This window comes from Bos javanicus, chromosome 21 (genome assembly GCF_032452875.1).
Source record: "Bos javanicus breed banteng chromosome 21, ARS-OSU_banteng_1.0, whole genome shotgun sequence".
Taxonomy (NCBI): domain Eukaryota; kingdom Metazoa; phylum Chordata; class Mammalia; order Artiodactyla; family Bovidae; genus Bos; species Bos javanicus.
In genome coordinates, this window is record NC_083888.1 from 1,860,747 (window position 1) to 1,877,193 (window position 16,447).

The 16,447-nt window shown below is 35.9% G+C and overlaps 1 protein-coding gene and 1 long non-coding RNA gene across 6 annotated transcripts in view; one reads left to right on the plus strand and one right to left on the minus strand.

The window, feature by feature from the left end:
- LOC133234071 (uncharacterized) overlaps positions 1 to 2,670 on the plus strand; it is a 153,241-nt gene extending 150,571 nt beyond the window's left edge. The window contains exon 7 of the long non-coding RNA XR_009731995.1: positions 329 to 2,670. This is a non-coding gene — a long non-coding RNA (uncharacterized LOC133234071). The remainder of the gene's footprint in view (positions 1 to 328) is intronic.
- The window catches only part of UBE3A (ubiquitin protein ligase E3A), a 96,399-nt gene that overhangs the window by 24,840 nt on the left and 55,112 nt on the right, over positions 1 to 16,447 (minus strand). For 4 of the 5 annotated variants that reach the window (XM_061394194.1, XM_061394195.1, XM_061394198.1 and 1 more), the window contains one exon: positions 6,402 to 6,706. In XM_061394194.1, coding sequence (XP_061250178.1) covers positions 6,402 to 6,706 — 305 coding nt within the window. Of the gene's footprint in view, positions 1 to 5,734; positions 6,138 to 6,401; positions 6,707 to 16,447 lie in introns of those variants that run through there. The other variant, XM_061394197.1, reaches the window with a different exon arrangement.

Consider the following 16,447-nt stretch of genomic DNA (forward strand, 5'->3'; position numbering starts at 1 on the left):
TATATACATTCTTATACACAGCTCAAACTTAATGAGCTCAAACTCTTTTCACAATGATGGCATATATTAACATGCACCATTAACTGTAAATATGGATCAAGGATACCATGTGCTGATTCATCACATTCCTCACTGTAGACCAGAAACAACAACATATTTCTGAGAGGTTTCTCACTTCACTATTGTTTTCAAAAGACTAGGACTGAGGCAATGTTTTCAGAAAGGTTCCTTCAGAGTCTTCTTTTGGAAACAGCCCACGTCCTAAAACCAAACCAGTTCCTGTCTGAGTCTTCCTTTATACTTGTTTTTTCTTTTTTTTCCCCCCCAGGTTGACCATTCTGTGGGTGACGGAGAAGAATTAATATTATCACTAACCATACACTCTGAAGTTGACAGATACTGCCATATGCAGCCAAGTAATAGGCTGGAATAAATCTTACACGGGAACAGGAAATAGTTACAGAGTAATTAAAAAACAGAGTGGGAAGAAGGCAACTTACAAGCAGACAAGAGAAACATTACTACTGCTGCTGCTGCTGCTGCTAAGTCTGCTTCAGCCGTGTCCGAATCTGTGCGACCCCACAGATAGCAAGCAGCCCACCAGGCTCCTCCATCCACAGGATTTTCCAGGCAAGAACACTGGAGTGGGTTGCCATTTCCTTCTCCAAAACATACCACTAGTAGTCACCAAAATTTACTTCCTCTCCTTTCTGGGTACAGAGTTGGACACATTCTCCTTCTTTCCCAGCTTTCTGAGATAAGTGCTACTTTCAGGCCAAGGCTCTTCTCCCTCTGGCTAATGGGATGACACTCCTAGGATGATTCTGAAAATTGTGCTGAGGATAATAGTTGCCAATAAAGCTCCATCTTTGAATGACTGCGTGAACCAGAACTCTCTGCCAATCCAGGATATTACAATTGTTGGACGAGCTAGAAATAAATTTCCACTGTTTGTAATAAGACAGCATTCGTTCTGGAGTCTACTTAATATTGCACTCTAGCTGATCCTTACAAGAAGCCTTTCATTTCCTCCACCTTGACTTCAGTCTTTAAAATACAAGTAATGGTTATCTCCCCTAAACTGATGTTACCACTGTTTTTTCAGCTTGTAATATTTAAATCCATGGGAGTTTATTAAGATTTTCTATTATATCCATTCTTCCCTATAAAGAAATAATATCCTAAGGCAAAAATGACAGGAGATCATGAAAGGCCAGACTGAATTCAACTTACTACACATTTTCACAGTTACAAAAATGCTAACAAGGTGAAATGCTAATGAAATCAAAGAAGAAATAAAAAAGAAGAGAACACTTCAAGGACTTTTTGAGATAAAAATATCTGGAGCAATGAATTGTTACAGACATGACAAAGTCTGTTGCAGTTTGCTGGAATTCATGTTACCTCCCTCTCATATCTGTCTTTAAATAATGTGGCTTAGGCCTACTTAGAAGCTTTTGTTATTAGACTTTTTTATATCTGCCATTATCCTCTTTCAGAAAAACCAGACAACGCTATGACTCTCGTTATCTTTAATGACAAAATTTAAATCTATATGTATATTCCCTTGAGAGGAATAGAGTAAATATAGAGATTATGGAATGCATGAGTACTTAAGAAGACTGCCACTGCATGAGATACATTAGAAAAAGAAAACCTCCATGTGTTCCTTCTCTCACACTTTCCTTACTCAAGAAAAAAATACAAGCCCACACACAAAAATGAACCTTAACACACTATTTTCTAAAACTCCAAGTTCTGATCTTACTCAAATGTTGATTTATTTTGTGCACCTTAATCTGAGCTTTTATAGTGTTTGACCTTTTCAAAGAAGGTACTGAGTGACTGAAGCAGAAAACAATGTAAAACAATCAAACTCAAAAAGTAGCAAACCCCAATGCTTGGGAACATCACACAATACAGCAATGTGTTGACTTAACACTTCATAAAGCTCCCATGAAGTTCAACTAAGAAAAAAAAAAAACAACTTTAAAATTAAAATTAACTATAATGTACTCATTCCATGATTGATTATCAACTAAAAAAAAAAAAATCAGAAAAATCCATCCTATTATCTGAAATAAGCCTATATAATTACAAATTTTCACTACCAAAGCTGAGAAATATACCTCAGTAACAGTACTTTTTCTGTTATGACTTGCATGAATATCAAATAGTGTGTGCTCAGTCTTGTCTGACTCTTTGTGATCCCATGAGCTGTAGGCCATCAGCCTCTGTCCGTGGAATTTTCCAGGCAGGAAAACTGGAGTGGTTTGCCATTTCCTACTCCAGAAATTCTCTCTGACCCAGGGATCAAACCCAAATCTCCTGCACTGGCAGGCAGATTCTTTACTACTGTGCCACTGGGAAAACCCCAAGGTATAAAAGAAAATGTTTTAACAGTCAACAATTTATTGTATATTATAAGTACTTCAATAAAATAAAACTTCAATAACAACAAATTATGGGATACAATAATAAAATAAATGTATTTTAAATGAAAATACATAAGCAAAAGTGCTTCAATGCTATGGTCAAATAACTACATTAAATAAAAAGATGAGTGAAAATAGCCTTTACAACAGTAGAAAACCAAATTTCACTTTACAAATCAATAGCAAAAAGAAGAATAAATACTCTGGGCAAAGATAATTAAAAATATGAAAGTTCCATGTTATTTGTGTGTGTGTGTGTATTCTGATCCTTAATTATTATCAAACATGTCTGGCATTACTCAAAGTACTCAAATGTTTGACAGGTAAGATTAACCAATTACTAAAAGGATATGAAATATTTAATGACCAAACACAATATCTCATTCTAAACTAACAGAAGAAGGTCTATGTTTTATGCTTGCTAAATACCCCAAGACTTTTGTGTCCTGAGCCATATCAATTTAGTTTGCATGGCTTTATTAACTTACTTTCTCTACTGTAATTACGTCTTAACTCCAAAGGAAGGACTAAAATCACTTCATATCTGAAATGTGATCCTCTGAAACTGCTCTCTTCCCTCCAGCTCTCTAATACATCCGGGCAGGTACTTTATGCTAGCTAACTCCAAATTCATTCACCAATCTTTATCATGACATGCCATTATGAAAGAAACTGCGAAAACTAAACACTAGTATTCCAATCCTCACTCGCACTTGGGGGACCGATTTATGAAACAGGTCTGCAGACCTCAGTGGAAGTCTATCAGTAGATTTCTGAGGGTTTGCTTTCCTGATAAATGAGGCAAACATGACTAATTCATATTTTGAGTAGAAAAAAAATCATTTATTTTTTATTAGTAGATAAAATAAGCTAACTAGTATCACCATTTCAAATTATGAAAACAAAGACTATAGAGGTATCTACACATCATAAAACTGTTCTTTAACAAATTAAAAAAAAATGTGCTGTGCTCAGTCATGTCCAACTCTTTGGGACCCATGGACAGTAGCCCATCAGGCTCCTCTGTCCATGAAACTTTCCAGGCAAGAATACTGGAATGGATAGCCATTTCCTACTCCAGGGGATCTTCTGACCCAGGGATCCAACCCACGTCTCTTGAGTCTTCTGCAGTGGCAGGCAGATACTCTACCATTGCACCACCTGGGAACATTTCAAGACCACTTTTCATATTGGCTAGTAAAAATTATCAAACTGTGGCAGAAATAAAAATGAAGCACTCCAAATAGTTTTCGTAATTTTGAATAAATTATTCAGATATGTTTATAGGAAAGGGAACAAGTGATATATTTTGTCTATTAACTTTAAGAAGATATATTCGAAAACAATGTTATTGACAAAAATCTTAATCTATCCCTTTAATCAAAAGAATAACAGCTTTGTCATCAAAGGATAATTTTAGTCATGTAGATAATTACCGTCATTATGACAAATGGACCCTTGTACTGTACAACATATAAAATTTCTTAATATGATTCCAACCTCTACTTTTATATTTGCTTTAGAGTAAAAGACATTTTAAAATGCAAATGATTAGTGAATGAACAGCTTCCAAATGCTGAACCACCAAAATACCAGATTTTTATCACACCACAAATCTAATCTTTGGTCCTTGATACCAGACTGGCAACACATTCTTTTACAGCCACACCCTCTAAGAATAAATCCTTAGGTTTGTTCTATTAAAAACACATAGGCATCTTCTTCTAAACTTCAATAATCTCTTCCTGGAAAGTGTGAAACTGCTAACTGGAGTGTATTTCCCATTATTTTAATGGGAAAAAAATTACAACATGTTCTTTTAAGATAATGCAAAAAAAATCCTAATTTCTTAATATGCAACCAATACATGGTAAGTAGCTATTATAAATAACTATCCAGTTAGGACACAGGACACTGTGCTTCCTAATCATCAAATCATAAAGTTGTTAACGCTCTGCATGCCGTAAACATGCCTTATGTTTGGACAGCAACGTTCTAGAGCCACATACCCTGTTGGTGACATGTCATGCCCTTTAGAACATCTTCAAGTGTTTCTGACATTCTACTAATTCTACATAAAAAGTACCAACATTTTATCCACATAGTGTTTTGCTTAAAATGTTAAGCTGAATCTTTCAGACATAAGTATAAATTAGCTAAAAGGACACTGCATTTTGAGATATAAACATTCTAACATTTGGGTATCATGAGGCATTCTACTGAGAAAACAATAATTGAGACATTTTTGTATGATATACCTATATATTTTATATGTGTATTTGAATAATATTCTTAATCTATACCATTTTATACTTAAATTCTCATGCAAAATCAGAGTTTAGGGCAAACTATTCAATACTCAAAACTGAAATTAGAGCTAGCAAATATAATTGGCACTCAAAAGTACTAGTGGCATTGACGCATTCATGATTCCTGGTGGAAACATACAACAGTGAATACAGATGCTGCCAGAAAAAGGGGACGGAAGAAGAGTGTTGCAGACTGGAAGAACAAACTGCTAAATTATACAGATTTGAGCTTAAACAGTACACGAAGACTGGGATTAACCACTGCTGTTGCTGCTGCTGCTAAGTCGCTTCAGTCGTGTCCGACTCTGTGCGACCCCATAGACGGCAGCCCACCAGGTTCCCCTGTCCCTGGGATTCCACTAAGTACCTCTAATCCAGATAAAGCACATAGCCAAAAAGATGGGTACACCCATCCTGTATTATAAACCTCAATGGCTTGCTGCATTCAACTGTGACAGCACACCCTACATTCACAGTAACTGTTGTTCTTGTGATACACATTTACTGGGAAAATGCACATAATGTGCTGGTGATTCAGTCGCTCAGTCGTGTCTGACTCTTGCAACCCCACAGACTGTAACCCGCCAGGCTGCTCTGTCCATGGGATTCTCCAGGCAAGAATACTGGAGTGGGTAGCCATTTCCTTCTCCAAGGGATCTTTCCCACCCAGGAATCAAATCCCAGTCTCCTGCATTGCAGGCCGATTCTTTACTGACTGAGCTATATGGGAAGCCCTTCTTTTACATTATACATATTAACAACATTCCCTTATTTATCTAAGGTGTGCACTAATTCACAGAATAGAAATATTCACACAATAAAGTTGTATAAAGTTGTAAGAACTGCTTTATTGTGGAAATGAATAGAAGCTATAACACAACAACATTTCACTAATTTAAACTTGATTCAAATGACGTTACTGAAAACTTTATAGAGATTTAACTTATATACATCCTAAACAAAAAGCTTCCTTTTTTAAAACAGAATTACCTCTGGGCAGGGCTGTCATTCATTCAGAAATTCAATTAGCTTGTTTCTAATACTGATTTGCCTTCACTGGGAGAAAGAAAACTTGGGTGATTAGACAGCAAAGTAAGGCTTGGATGGAGTATACCATTGTTAGGTAATGATTCTTGGCAGTATGAGTGTGCTAAATGCCTGGGAGAAGATGAGCATGATACAGAAAGAATAAATTAGAAGGAAAAACATTATTCTTCAGGTAACTATTACAACATTTGCTGTGTCTTCAGAAATAGAAATTCCTCTTTCTGCTCCGTCTGCTATATAGTGCTCAGGTTCCAAAATGCATTCCAGATATTAGGCCAGCTATTCTAAGCTGGTTGACTTCATGGCCAGCTTATGTGATTAACTACTACGTAATACATTTTTCCTAGTGGAAAACATTTAATATTTCTAATCAATCCATTAAGAAATGAACTTTTGGAAATATAATCTGCTTCTAATTAGAGACCATAAGAATAGTGAAAGAGTTAAATCATTAACTCAATTATTATTTAGTTCTGCCCTTTTCCACATAAAAATCAATTCCACTATAAACATGTCCTAAGCAAACGACAACACCAACACCTCACACATTTTGAAAATCTCTAATTTTGTTTTCAGTCAAAAATTCTCAATTAAAAATAGAACAACTTACCTTTAAAATCATCTCTTGCTCCTTGCCCGTCCTTCTTGTTCATTTTTATGTCAGAGCAGTTGTTAGAGGCACCTTTAGAGTTTTCAAGGTAAGCTGAGCTTGCTCCTTTCTTGGAGGGATGAGGATCACAGAGTTTTGCATTAATCTTATAAAGCTCGAGGGCTTTAATAGCTGCTGCATTGTTATCCATACGACGAAAAGTTGGACAGGAAGCACAAAACTCATTCGTGCAGGCCTCATTTCCACAGCCCTCAGTTAACTGGTGGTAGTAGCGTTCTATTAGATGTTTTGCAGCTGCTCGCTTCCTGTACCAGACATTCAAACAATAAGCACAGTGATTAGTACAGCTCTCAGGTACAAAGCTCAACAGATCATCAGCAAGGCAAAAGTTAGTCAAGCACTGAAGTAATAAACTTGCATATTAAGATAAAGTATAGAAAATGGAGATGCGCTACTTACACAAAACCTTTAACTGGAGAAATATTTGATAGCTATTTCTTAAGACCTAGGAGTATCAGTGCTTGTCAAAATACTGTTTTCATAGAATGTGCTTTCCTTTGGTTTGGTGAGTGGGGCTTGTTTGATGTGTTTTAATTGTTTAGCACAACAGCTGAAAAGTTTTGTGACTAAGAGTTTTAGTATGTTATCACTTTAAAATTAACACTAAGAAAATGAAGAGTCTAAAGTACCATTCCAGCTTTCTTTTATATAATCTCCGTTTTGTTTCAACAGTCTGTAAATACTTGATTGATAGGTAACACAGAACTTCTATGCGGAACAAAAAAGACCCCCCCCTTCCCTGTTTCACTATATGGGGAATTTAAAAAGATATTTATAAATAAAATATTCAAAGCTTGTATTATATTGCAAGAAAGTGGCTCAAAACATACTACCCTGAACCCAAAAGGTGTCATTAAAACTTCCTCATTAATACCATGGTACCATTAATACCTCATTAATACCATGCCATGGGAATATCAAATATTTTAAACTCTCTTTAGAGCAAAATCTTATACCCCTCTTACTTTGTAAGCTTAATGTATGTGAATTGAATGTTTCATTACTGCTGTTCCAGAAGACCTAGCAAGGTCAGTCAAAGTGAAAGTGTTAGTCCCTTAGTAATGTCCGACTCTTTGCAACTCACTGACTCGTTGCAGGCTGACTCATTGTAGGCTGCAGAACTGACTCACTGGAAAAGACCCTGATGCTTGGAAAGACTGAAGGCAGGAGGAGAAGGGGACGACAGAGAATGAGATGGTTGGATGGCATCACTGACTCGACAGACATGAGTTTGAGCAAGCTCTGGGAACTGGTGATGGACAGGGAGGCCCGGCATGCTGCAGTCCATGGAGTCACCAAACGTTGGACCCAACTGAGCAACTGAACTGAACTGACCTGACTGTAATCAGGAGACTGTAGCCCACTAGGCTCCTCTGTCCATAGAATTCTCCAGGCAAGAAAACTGGAGTGGGTTGCCATTTCCTTCTCCAGTGGGTATTTCCGATCTAGGGATTGAACCCGGGTCTCCTGTATTACAGGTAAACTCTTTACCATTTGAGCCATCCAGGGAAGCCCAGCAAGAATACTGAAGAAGGGGTTATTTCATCAAGTAAGAAGCTGGACTAGATTTCTATCTTTACGGTTTATTCAAATCTTAAGATCTATATACTTCTACTACTATTGATGTTATAAGATGACCATAACTTTGAGTAGTCTACTGAATTAAAAAAAAACCATAATTCATAGCTATTCTTTTTGGTTCCAAATACACATGTAGGAATAAAAACATCAAATAATCATAACTAGAAAAAAATAATTTACCTAATTTAATTCTTAAGATGTTCTTACAATTATCTCACAAACATGTAGGACTAAATGGCAAACAGTATTAGTTTAAATCTTGTTAATCGTGAGATACATCTTGTTAATCATGAGAAAGGGAACAACTCACAAGAAGACAAATAAGGGACACATTAGTAAGTTCAATTTTCTCTCAAAAGTAGGACTTTGTCTCTAAACTATCAAGTTAAGTGACAAACAGTAATAAACACATTCAATTCATTCTGCCGCTCTGTTTTTCAGATGTTCCATGCAAATTTACCACTTACTACATGCAAATAGAGGAAAAAAGAAAAACCCACAAAATGCTCTTAAAAACTGCATGAACATCACTTGAGATATATTATTATATGCAGTTATAAATAATTCCACTCCTGAAAATTAAAATATTATTCCAAATATATTACTGTGCAAAATATTAAAGTGACAACATGTAAAGAGAAAAAAAGGATCTATAAGATTTATGCCACATATTGCTGCTTCTTCAAAAATGCAATAGCTTTCCCTTGTGAGAATATAAATAAATACGCATTTTCTTTCTGGCAGAAAATTATTAACATACATCAAAAGTCTTAAAAATGAATACGAGGATCAACCATATGAATCAAAGATCCCATTTTTGGTGAAATAGGACAGTTTTGCAAAATACGATGTTTCTATAAAGCCTGGGAAAAAACTGACATACCATAAAAATAGGAGATTGCTAAAAGGAACTGATAACCATCCATCCACACAATGGAACAAATAAAAATTATCAAGATCTGAATTTAGCATAGATAACATTAATTGATATTTTAATTGTAAAAGTCAGTTACAAAGTACTGTCATAATTAGCCTTTTTTATTTCAAAGTGTTAATAGCCATTTCTCTGAATGTGATTGGATGGGTTTTTTAAATTATTCTATCATGTTGCTTGGAAGTTATTTTTTCTATAACAGTACTTTATTAAAATTAATGCATATGAAAGGGGAAATGTTAGTGGTCTTAAAACTTCATATATGTGATTTGAATGGCTTCCAGGTTTACTAAATTATCAATATGATTTTTTAAAGATTAGTTTCAAAGTTCAAAATACCAAAAATAATTTAGCTATTTTTAGTAAGAATGTTGGGTTTTGTCCTTAAAAAAAAAAAAAGTCATATACATAACTCTTTTTAATGTAATGCATAAACAAGTGTGAACACCAAAAACAGAACAAGACTGAGAAGTCAGAAAACTGGCTCTAAGTCTCAAAGCAGCTGTACTATTGGGCCTCAGTTTCCAATCTTTAAGGCTCCCTATAACAGGGAGGTGAGCAAAGTACTAGCATTTATTGAATAGCTGGTATCATACTGGACACACTGCTAGGCACCATAACACAGGTTATCTCAGCTGAGTTCCATGACTCTGAGGATTATCATCAGTCTACAGCCAAAAAGGGACACAGAGTCAAACCATGTATCCAAGGTCACACAAAGGTAACTGCAGAACTTGGATAAAAACAGGAGTCCAGAGGCCTTCCAGCTTCAGAGTCTAAGTCGACCATACTGCCTTACAGAAGGTGATACATTTCAATTTCAATTCTTAACAATAGTAGTACTAAAAAACTTATATGGAAAAAAATATCCTATAAATAGTATGTAACTGAAAAAAGTAAAATGCATTCTGAAAAACCATAATTTGAATCTCATATTTATGGAATATCTGGCATCACACAAGAACACAAGCTTCTTGAGGAACAGGTAGCACTCTATTCAGCAAAGTAAACATATCTATTTTTTGAAGACCTACATGTTAGGCATTTTACAGATACTCTCACTTTGGAAGATAGTAAACCCTGTAAGTTAAAAGCTCACACTCAGGCCAGACTGTCCAAGTTCACATGATGGCTCTGCCACTTAGTAACTATGTGACCCTGAATACGTTTTTTAAAATCTCCTGTGTCTCAGTTTCCTCATTTTAAAAATGATGGTATATACAATTATTATGGTTGTGAGAGAACTGAATGAGTTACTATACATATAAAAAGTCCTTAGAACACTGCATAGCACACAGTTTAAGCACAAAGTGTTAGCCAAAAGTGTTAGCCACCATTATTGTTTTAATTGTTACTACCATCCTAAAAGTCTGTATTATGCTCAGAGGAGTTACATAACTAGTCACACATCTTATAAGAGATCTGAATCTAGGTTTGACTCCAAACCTTGGGCGTTTAATACCATTAAGAAGAGATTTAGGAGTAGGCCCCTCTATTTGATCCGCTTCTCTGCCCCAAGACTTAGAAACAGCAGCTAGACTGATGAGACAAGACTGAAAGGCCAAGCCAGAATCTCCATGTTATCAGTGGGATCAACCATATCAAGTATTTTTCTTCTTCCCTCACTTCACTGACACCTGGAATTAGCTGTACAGAATTCTGTATCCCCATCTAATTAAGAGGATATTAAAAAAAAAAAAAAGGTCTTGACATTGGGAAATGTGTATGCTAATAATGACATTTTGGTAAATAACCTGTACAAGATTAATCCCTATACACAAAGAGTTACCAATTCAAAGATCACGGACCAAATCTGTCACCTGCTTTTTTTAAAAAGCTTTGTAGACTAAGAATTGTTACTAAATTTTAAATGGTTGAGAAAGTCAGTTAAAAAAATTAAATCGTGTGACATGTAAAATTACATGAAGTTCAAATTTTAGCATCCACAAAGTCTTACTTAGAACATAACCATGCTCATTGATTTACATGTTGCCTACTGCTGTTTGCACACTAAAGCAGCACAGCCGAGTAGTTTTCAGAGATTGTACAGTCTAGCCTGCAGATCCTAAAATAAATACCACCAGGCCATGAGAGAAACAATTTCCCAACTCTTAATTTAGAGATTGTGCCCTCCAGTGATGCTTCCATCCAATCACGTGACCTCCTCACTCTTTTCAATCAGCAAATCAGTGCAATAAAATGCATAACTCCCTCAAATGTGAAGAAAAGAGGGAGGGAGGAAAGGAAAGATAAAGAAGGGACAAGGAGAGAGAAAGAGGAGGAAGAAAATGAGAAAACAGGAAAGATATGAAGAAAGGTCTTTTCCCTATTGGTTCCTTCAGTGACACATTATAGGTCATTCAAAACTATCTCAAGATGGGTTCTGGCTTACTTTCTATAATTTCCTTACATCTTACTTTTATTTTATGCAAAAAAAAAAAAAAAAACCAAGTACTTTATAACATACTGACTTTTTATTAAAGGTACTTTTTCTTATCAAATCCTGTGAAACCATCTAGTGAGAGTGCTCTCAATGATCTTGACTCTTGACATTACTTAACACATTTAAAACAGTACTTTCCACTGACTTACCTTATTTCTATGAATCAGTAAGACAGTCCTACAAGTAAATGTTCTATGGAATAAATCGTATGTGGAGGGCAAGTTACTCTAGAAAACGTGGCAGAAATATTTTTAAGAATGGTTTCACCTTCAGGGAAAGGGATGTCAGTGACTGAAATGTATGGGGATAAAAAAGATGGATTGATGAATAAAAGTAGAGGGATAGATATGTGACAAAGCAATGTAAATAATAAAAACAGAATCTAGATGACAAATGAGATGAAAAATTCTAGTAGAGGTGATGAAAGTCCAGCTGAGTTACTTCAAATCCTAAAAGATGATGCTGTGAAAGTGCTGCACTCAACATGCCAGCAAATTTGAAAAACTCAGCAGTGGCCACAGGACTGGAAAAGGTCAGTTTCCATTCCAAATTGCAAAGAAAGGCAAAGCCAAAGAACGTTCAAACCACCACACAACTGCACGCATCTCACATGCTAGCAAAGCAGTGCTCAAAATGCTCCAAGCAAGGCTTCAACAGTACATGAACCAAGAACCTGCAGATGTTCAAGCTGGATTTAGAAAAGCCAGAGGAACCAGAGATCCAATTGCCAACATCTGTTGGATCACAACAGAGTTCCAGAAAAACATCTACTTCTGCTTCACTGATTATGCTAAAGCCTTTGACTATGTGGATCACAGCAAACTGTGGAAAATTCTTCAAGAGATGGGACTATCAGACCACCTTACCTGCCTCCTGAGAAACCTGTATGCAGGTCAAGAAGCAACAGTTAGAAACAGACACGGAACAAATGGATTGGTTACAAATAGGCAAAGAAGTACATCAAGACTGCATATTGTTACCACGTTTATTTAACTTATATGCAGAGTACATCATGTGGAATACTGGGCTGGATGAAGCACAAGCTGGAAACAAGACTGCAAGGAGAAATATCAATAACCTCAGATAAGCAGATGACACCACTCTTATGGAAGAAAGCAAAGAGGAACTAAAAAGCCTCTTGATGAAAGTGAAAGAGGAGAGTGAAAAAGTTGGCTTAAAGCTCAACATTCATGGCGTATGGTCCCATCACTTCATGGCAAATAGATGGGGAAACAGTGGACACAGTGGCTGACTTTATTTTTCTGGGCTCCAAAATCACTGCAGATGGTGACTGCGGCCATGAAATTAAAAGACTCTTGCTCCTTGGAAGGAAAGCTATGACCAACCTAGACAGCATATTAAAAAGCAAAGATATTACTTTGCCAACAAAGGTCCATATGGTCAAAGATATGGTTTTTCCAGTAGTCATGTATGGATGTGGGAGTTGGACTATAAAGAAACCTGAGCACCAAAGAATTGATGCTTTTGAACTGTGGTGTTGGAGGAGACTCTTGAGAATTCCTTGGACTGCAAGGAGATCCAACCAGTCAATCCTAAAGGAAATCAGTCCTGAATAATCATTGGAAGGACTGATGCTGAAGCTCCAATAATTTGGCCACCTGATGCGAAGAACTGACTCACTGGAAAAGACCCTGATGTTGGGAAAGATTGAAGGCAGGAGGAGAAGGGGAAGACAGAAGATAAGATGGTTGGATGGCACCACTGACTCAATGGACATGAATTTGAACAACCTCTGGGAAATGGTGAAGGACAGGGAAACCTGGCATGCTACAGCTCATGGGGTCACAAAGAGTCAGCCATGACTGAGCAACAACAAAGATGACAGGCACATGGCATCAACTTATCTGCTTGTTTGTAAATTTTTAAAATAAATCATGCAGGGAAAATACTGTTGCCATATTGCAACTTTTTTAGAGAACAGATCAAATAAACAGCAGAGGGAATGGTTTCAGCCATCAATGAAGGAAAAGGAAAACCATCACCATCAATGACACAAATACCACATTTGCTGACTCAGTTTTTGGAACAGTCCAGTATTTAACAGAAACAAAAAAACCCAAAAAACCCTATAATAATAAGAGTTATACTCTGATCACATTATGTACAACAACTTAATTTGTCTATTAAGGAAACAAATATGAGGAAAGTATGCTAATGTTCCTGTACCAACAGCAAACCACTGACATCAGAACCACTGAAACAACTGCCAGCAATATAACATGAAAGTTGAAAATGATCTTAAATTGAACTTAATAGGAAGCTGGAAAATAAACAATGAATACAAGAACAAAGGCAATGAAATAAACAGCAACTATCAGGGGACGTCCCTGAGTGGTTAAGACTCCACACTCCCAATGCAGGGGGCGTGTATTTGATCCCTGGTTGGGGAACTAAGATTCAGCATGCTGCATGGTGTGACCGGTAAAAAAAAAAAAAAAACAACAACAACTGTCAGAAAGTGAAGATGTATCAGTGAACAATGAGCAAACAAGACTGGAATTAAAATTAAAAGGAATGATAGAGCTTAAAAGAATCAGTACTGTGACTGCAACCTAAAAACTACTGGTGGACAAAGTACAGAATAATGAAAGGCGATAAAAAGGCAAAGATCAAAAGAACATGTGAATGTTAAGTATAAGGACTATAACTGAAAATAAAATCAAATGATGATGTGAGGAATCAAGACGTCAGAGATAAAACACAAAGGGCCCAAGACTTGTATCATCAGTCTATAAAGCTAGTAACCACTGTTTACTAGCATCAAAGTAAGCAGAACACCTTTGTTTCTTTTAAGATATTACCTCTGTAAATGTGCCATCCCCTTTCCCAAAGTTTTATTTAACATAAAAAAATTTTAAGAATGACCAATGTTATCCTAGATATTAGTAGGCCTTATAGAAACAGATCCAATGAAAAAACAACTGTGACACAGCTATGATCAGGTTTAAGGTAGTGTCTGTTACAATGGACCTGAATGAATTATTAAATTATTTGAATCATGAACTCATTATTACCATGATCCAAACAACAAACCATTAACTACAGAATAAGATATAGTTTTCACCAAAAAGTTTTTACTTAAATTGGTATATTTTACTTTAGAAATATGTTCAACAATAACTCCTGAGTACTCTTTTCTGAGGTTTATAATCTCACTGCCTAAATAGTTTCTTACACAGTATACACAGAAACTGTAGAATAAACTTATATAAAATTACTCATCTTAAAAAACCTTTTGGTTTTTTTAAACAGCGTGACATTTTAGAGTGAAGTATAACACACAAACAATAAAATATATCCATCCATCTCCCTCCAATTAAGATCTGAAAAGGAAAGGAATACAAAGCACATGCTGGCACTGCTGCAGAGCAACTACTAATTCTCTGTGATGATCATGAAATACGATCTTTGATTTCTATTTCTGATTCAAAGACAATCAAGACAAAACTTGTCCCATGACTAATTATACACTTGAGTGTCTACCATGGATCAGGCAATATGCTGTAATTTCTGTGATAAAGATCTGGCTGGCTGGCTATTTTGCAATTTAGATAGCTAGATCACCTATAAAATAATCTTTTTGTTAGGGAGCTCAGAAAACCTTGGAGTTATTTAAAAACTTAATAGAATTTAATATACACTGCTGAGAAAACACCTAAAGTTCTTTCAATGTTAGGGTGAAAAAATTATTAAGACAGATATTTTAATTTATACTAAAGATTATTTAATATGTATCAAAGTTAGTTTTGTATAGATGATAAATGAACCCATAGGTATATTTCTCCATTAACTGAACTGTACAACTACTAAATTATCTGAAAAAAGATAAAAAACTAACCAGCTAACCAGAATTGAGTCAGCAGAATAGAGAAAAAGGAAGCACCAGATTCTCACACAGAAACTCTGACTTATATGTGATGCCAAAACTTTTTTGAGAGCTCCGAAACCAGTTAGAAAGCTGCAGGTACCCCCAGCAAACTCAAAGACTAAACCAGCCAGAAATGTGTAAGAAAAGTTATTCCATATCAACTGCCTCAACCTCTCCCCAAGTAGCACAGTTCACAATAGTGATGAAAAGCCTAACTTACAGCATCACCCTTGATAAGGGGGAAAAAAAAAAGAGAGAGAGAGAGAGAGAGAATTATGTCCAACATTCCAGTTTTTCTAGGGGCTGTATAAGGGACTAGTTTCTGTCTAGCCTAACTCAGAGAACTGGACCCAGCATACACTGGATGCTGAGGGAAAACAAATGGCAGGTCTCTGGCTTGCTGTAGACCCAGAGAACCTTAAATGAGACAGAAAGACACAAGAGAGGGCAAAAGACTATACACTCTTGAAAAAAACAACCAATAATAAACCCCTTCAATTGAGAAATTACAAGGACAAGTCCAGAGAAAAAGCACCCCCTAAAAGATTTTAGAGGTACCAAGATTCTCTAGCTACGCCGAATGATGTGATCCTCCCCTCTATGAAGCCAGTCCATGAAGAATGGGAGAGAAGGTGTTTTCTAAATGCAAAATCCACAACAACAAGACACACAAAAAACAGAATCATGACCCAGTCAAATGAACAAAATAAAGTTCTAGAAAATGACCTTAAACAAATAAGAGTTCTACAAATTAAAATGACAAAAAAATTCAGTATAATTGCCATTAGGAAACAAAGTACAACAGAACATAAATAAAAAACTAGATGAAATCATGATGCATGAACAAAATGAGAACATCAACAAAAAGACAAGACAAAAAAAGAACCAAAAAAAATTCTAGAGCTGAAGAATATAATAACTGAATTGAAAAATTCACAAGAGGGGATCAATGGCAGATTTGATCAAGCAGAAGAAAAAAAAAAAAAAAAATCAATGAACTTTACGGGTGAGTCTTTGAAATTCCTGAGTCAGAATGAAAAAAAGCAAAAAAAAACAAAAAGAAGAAAAGTGAAGAAAGTCAAAGGGACTTACGGGATAGAATATCATCAAGCTGACCAACACATGCACTGGGGAATACC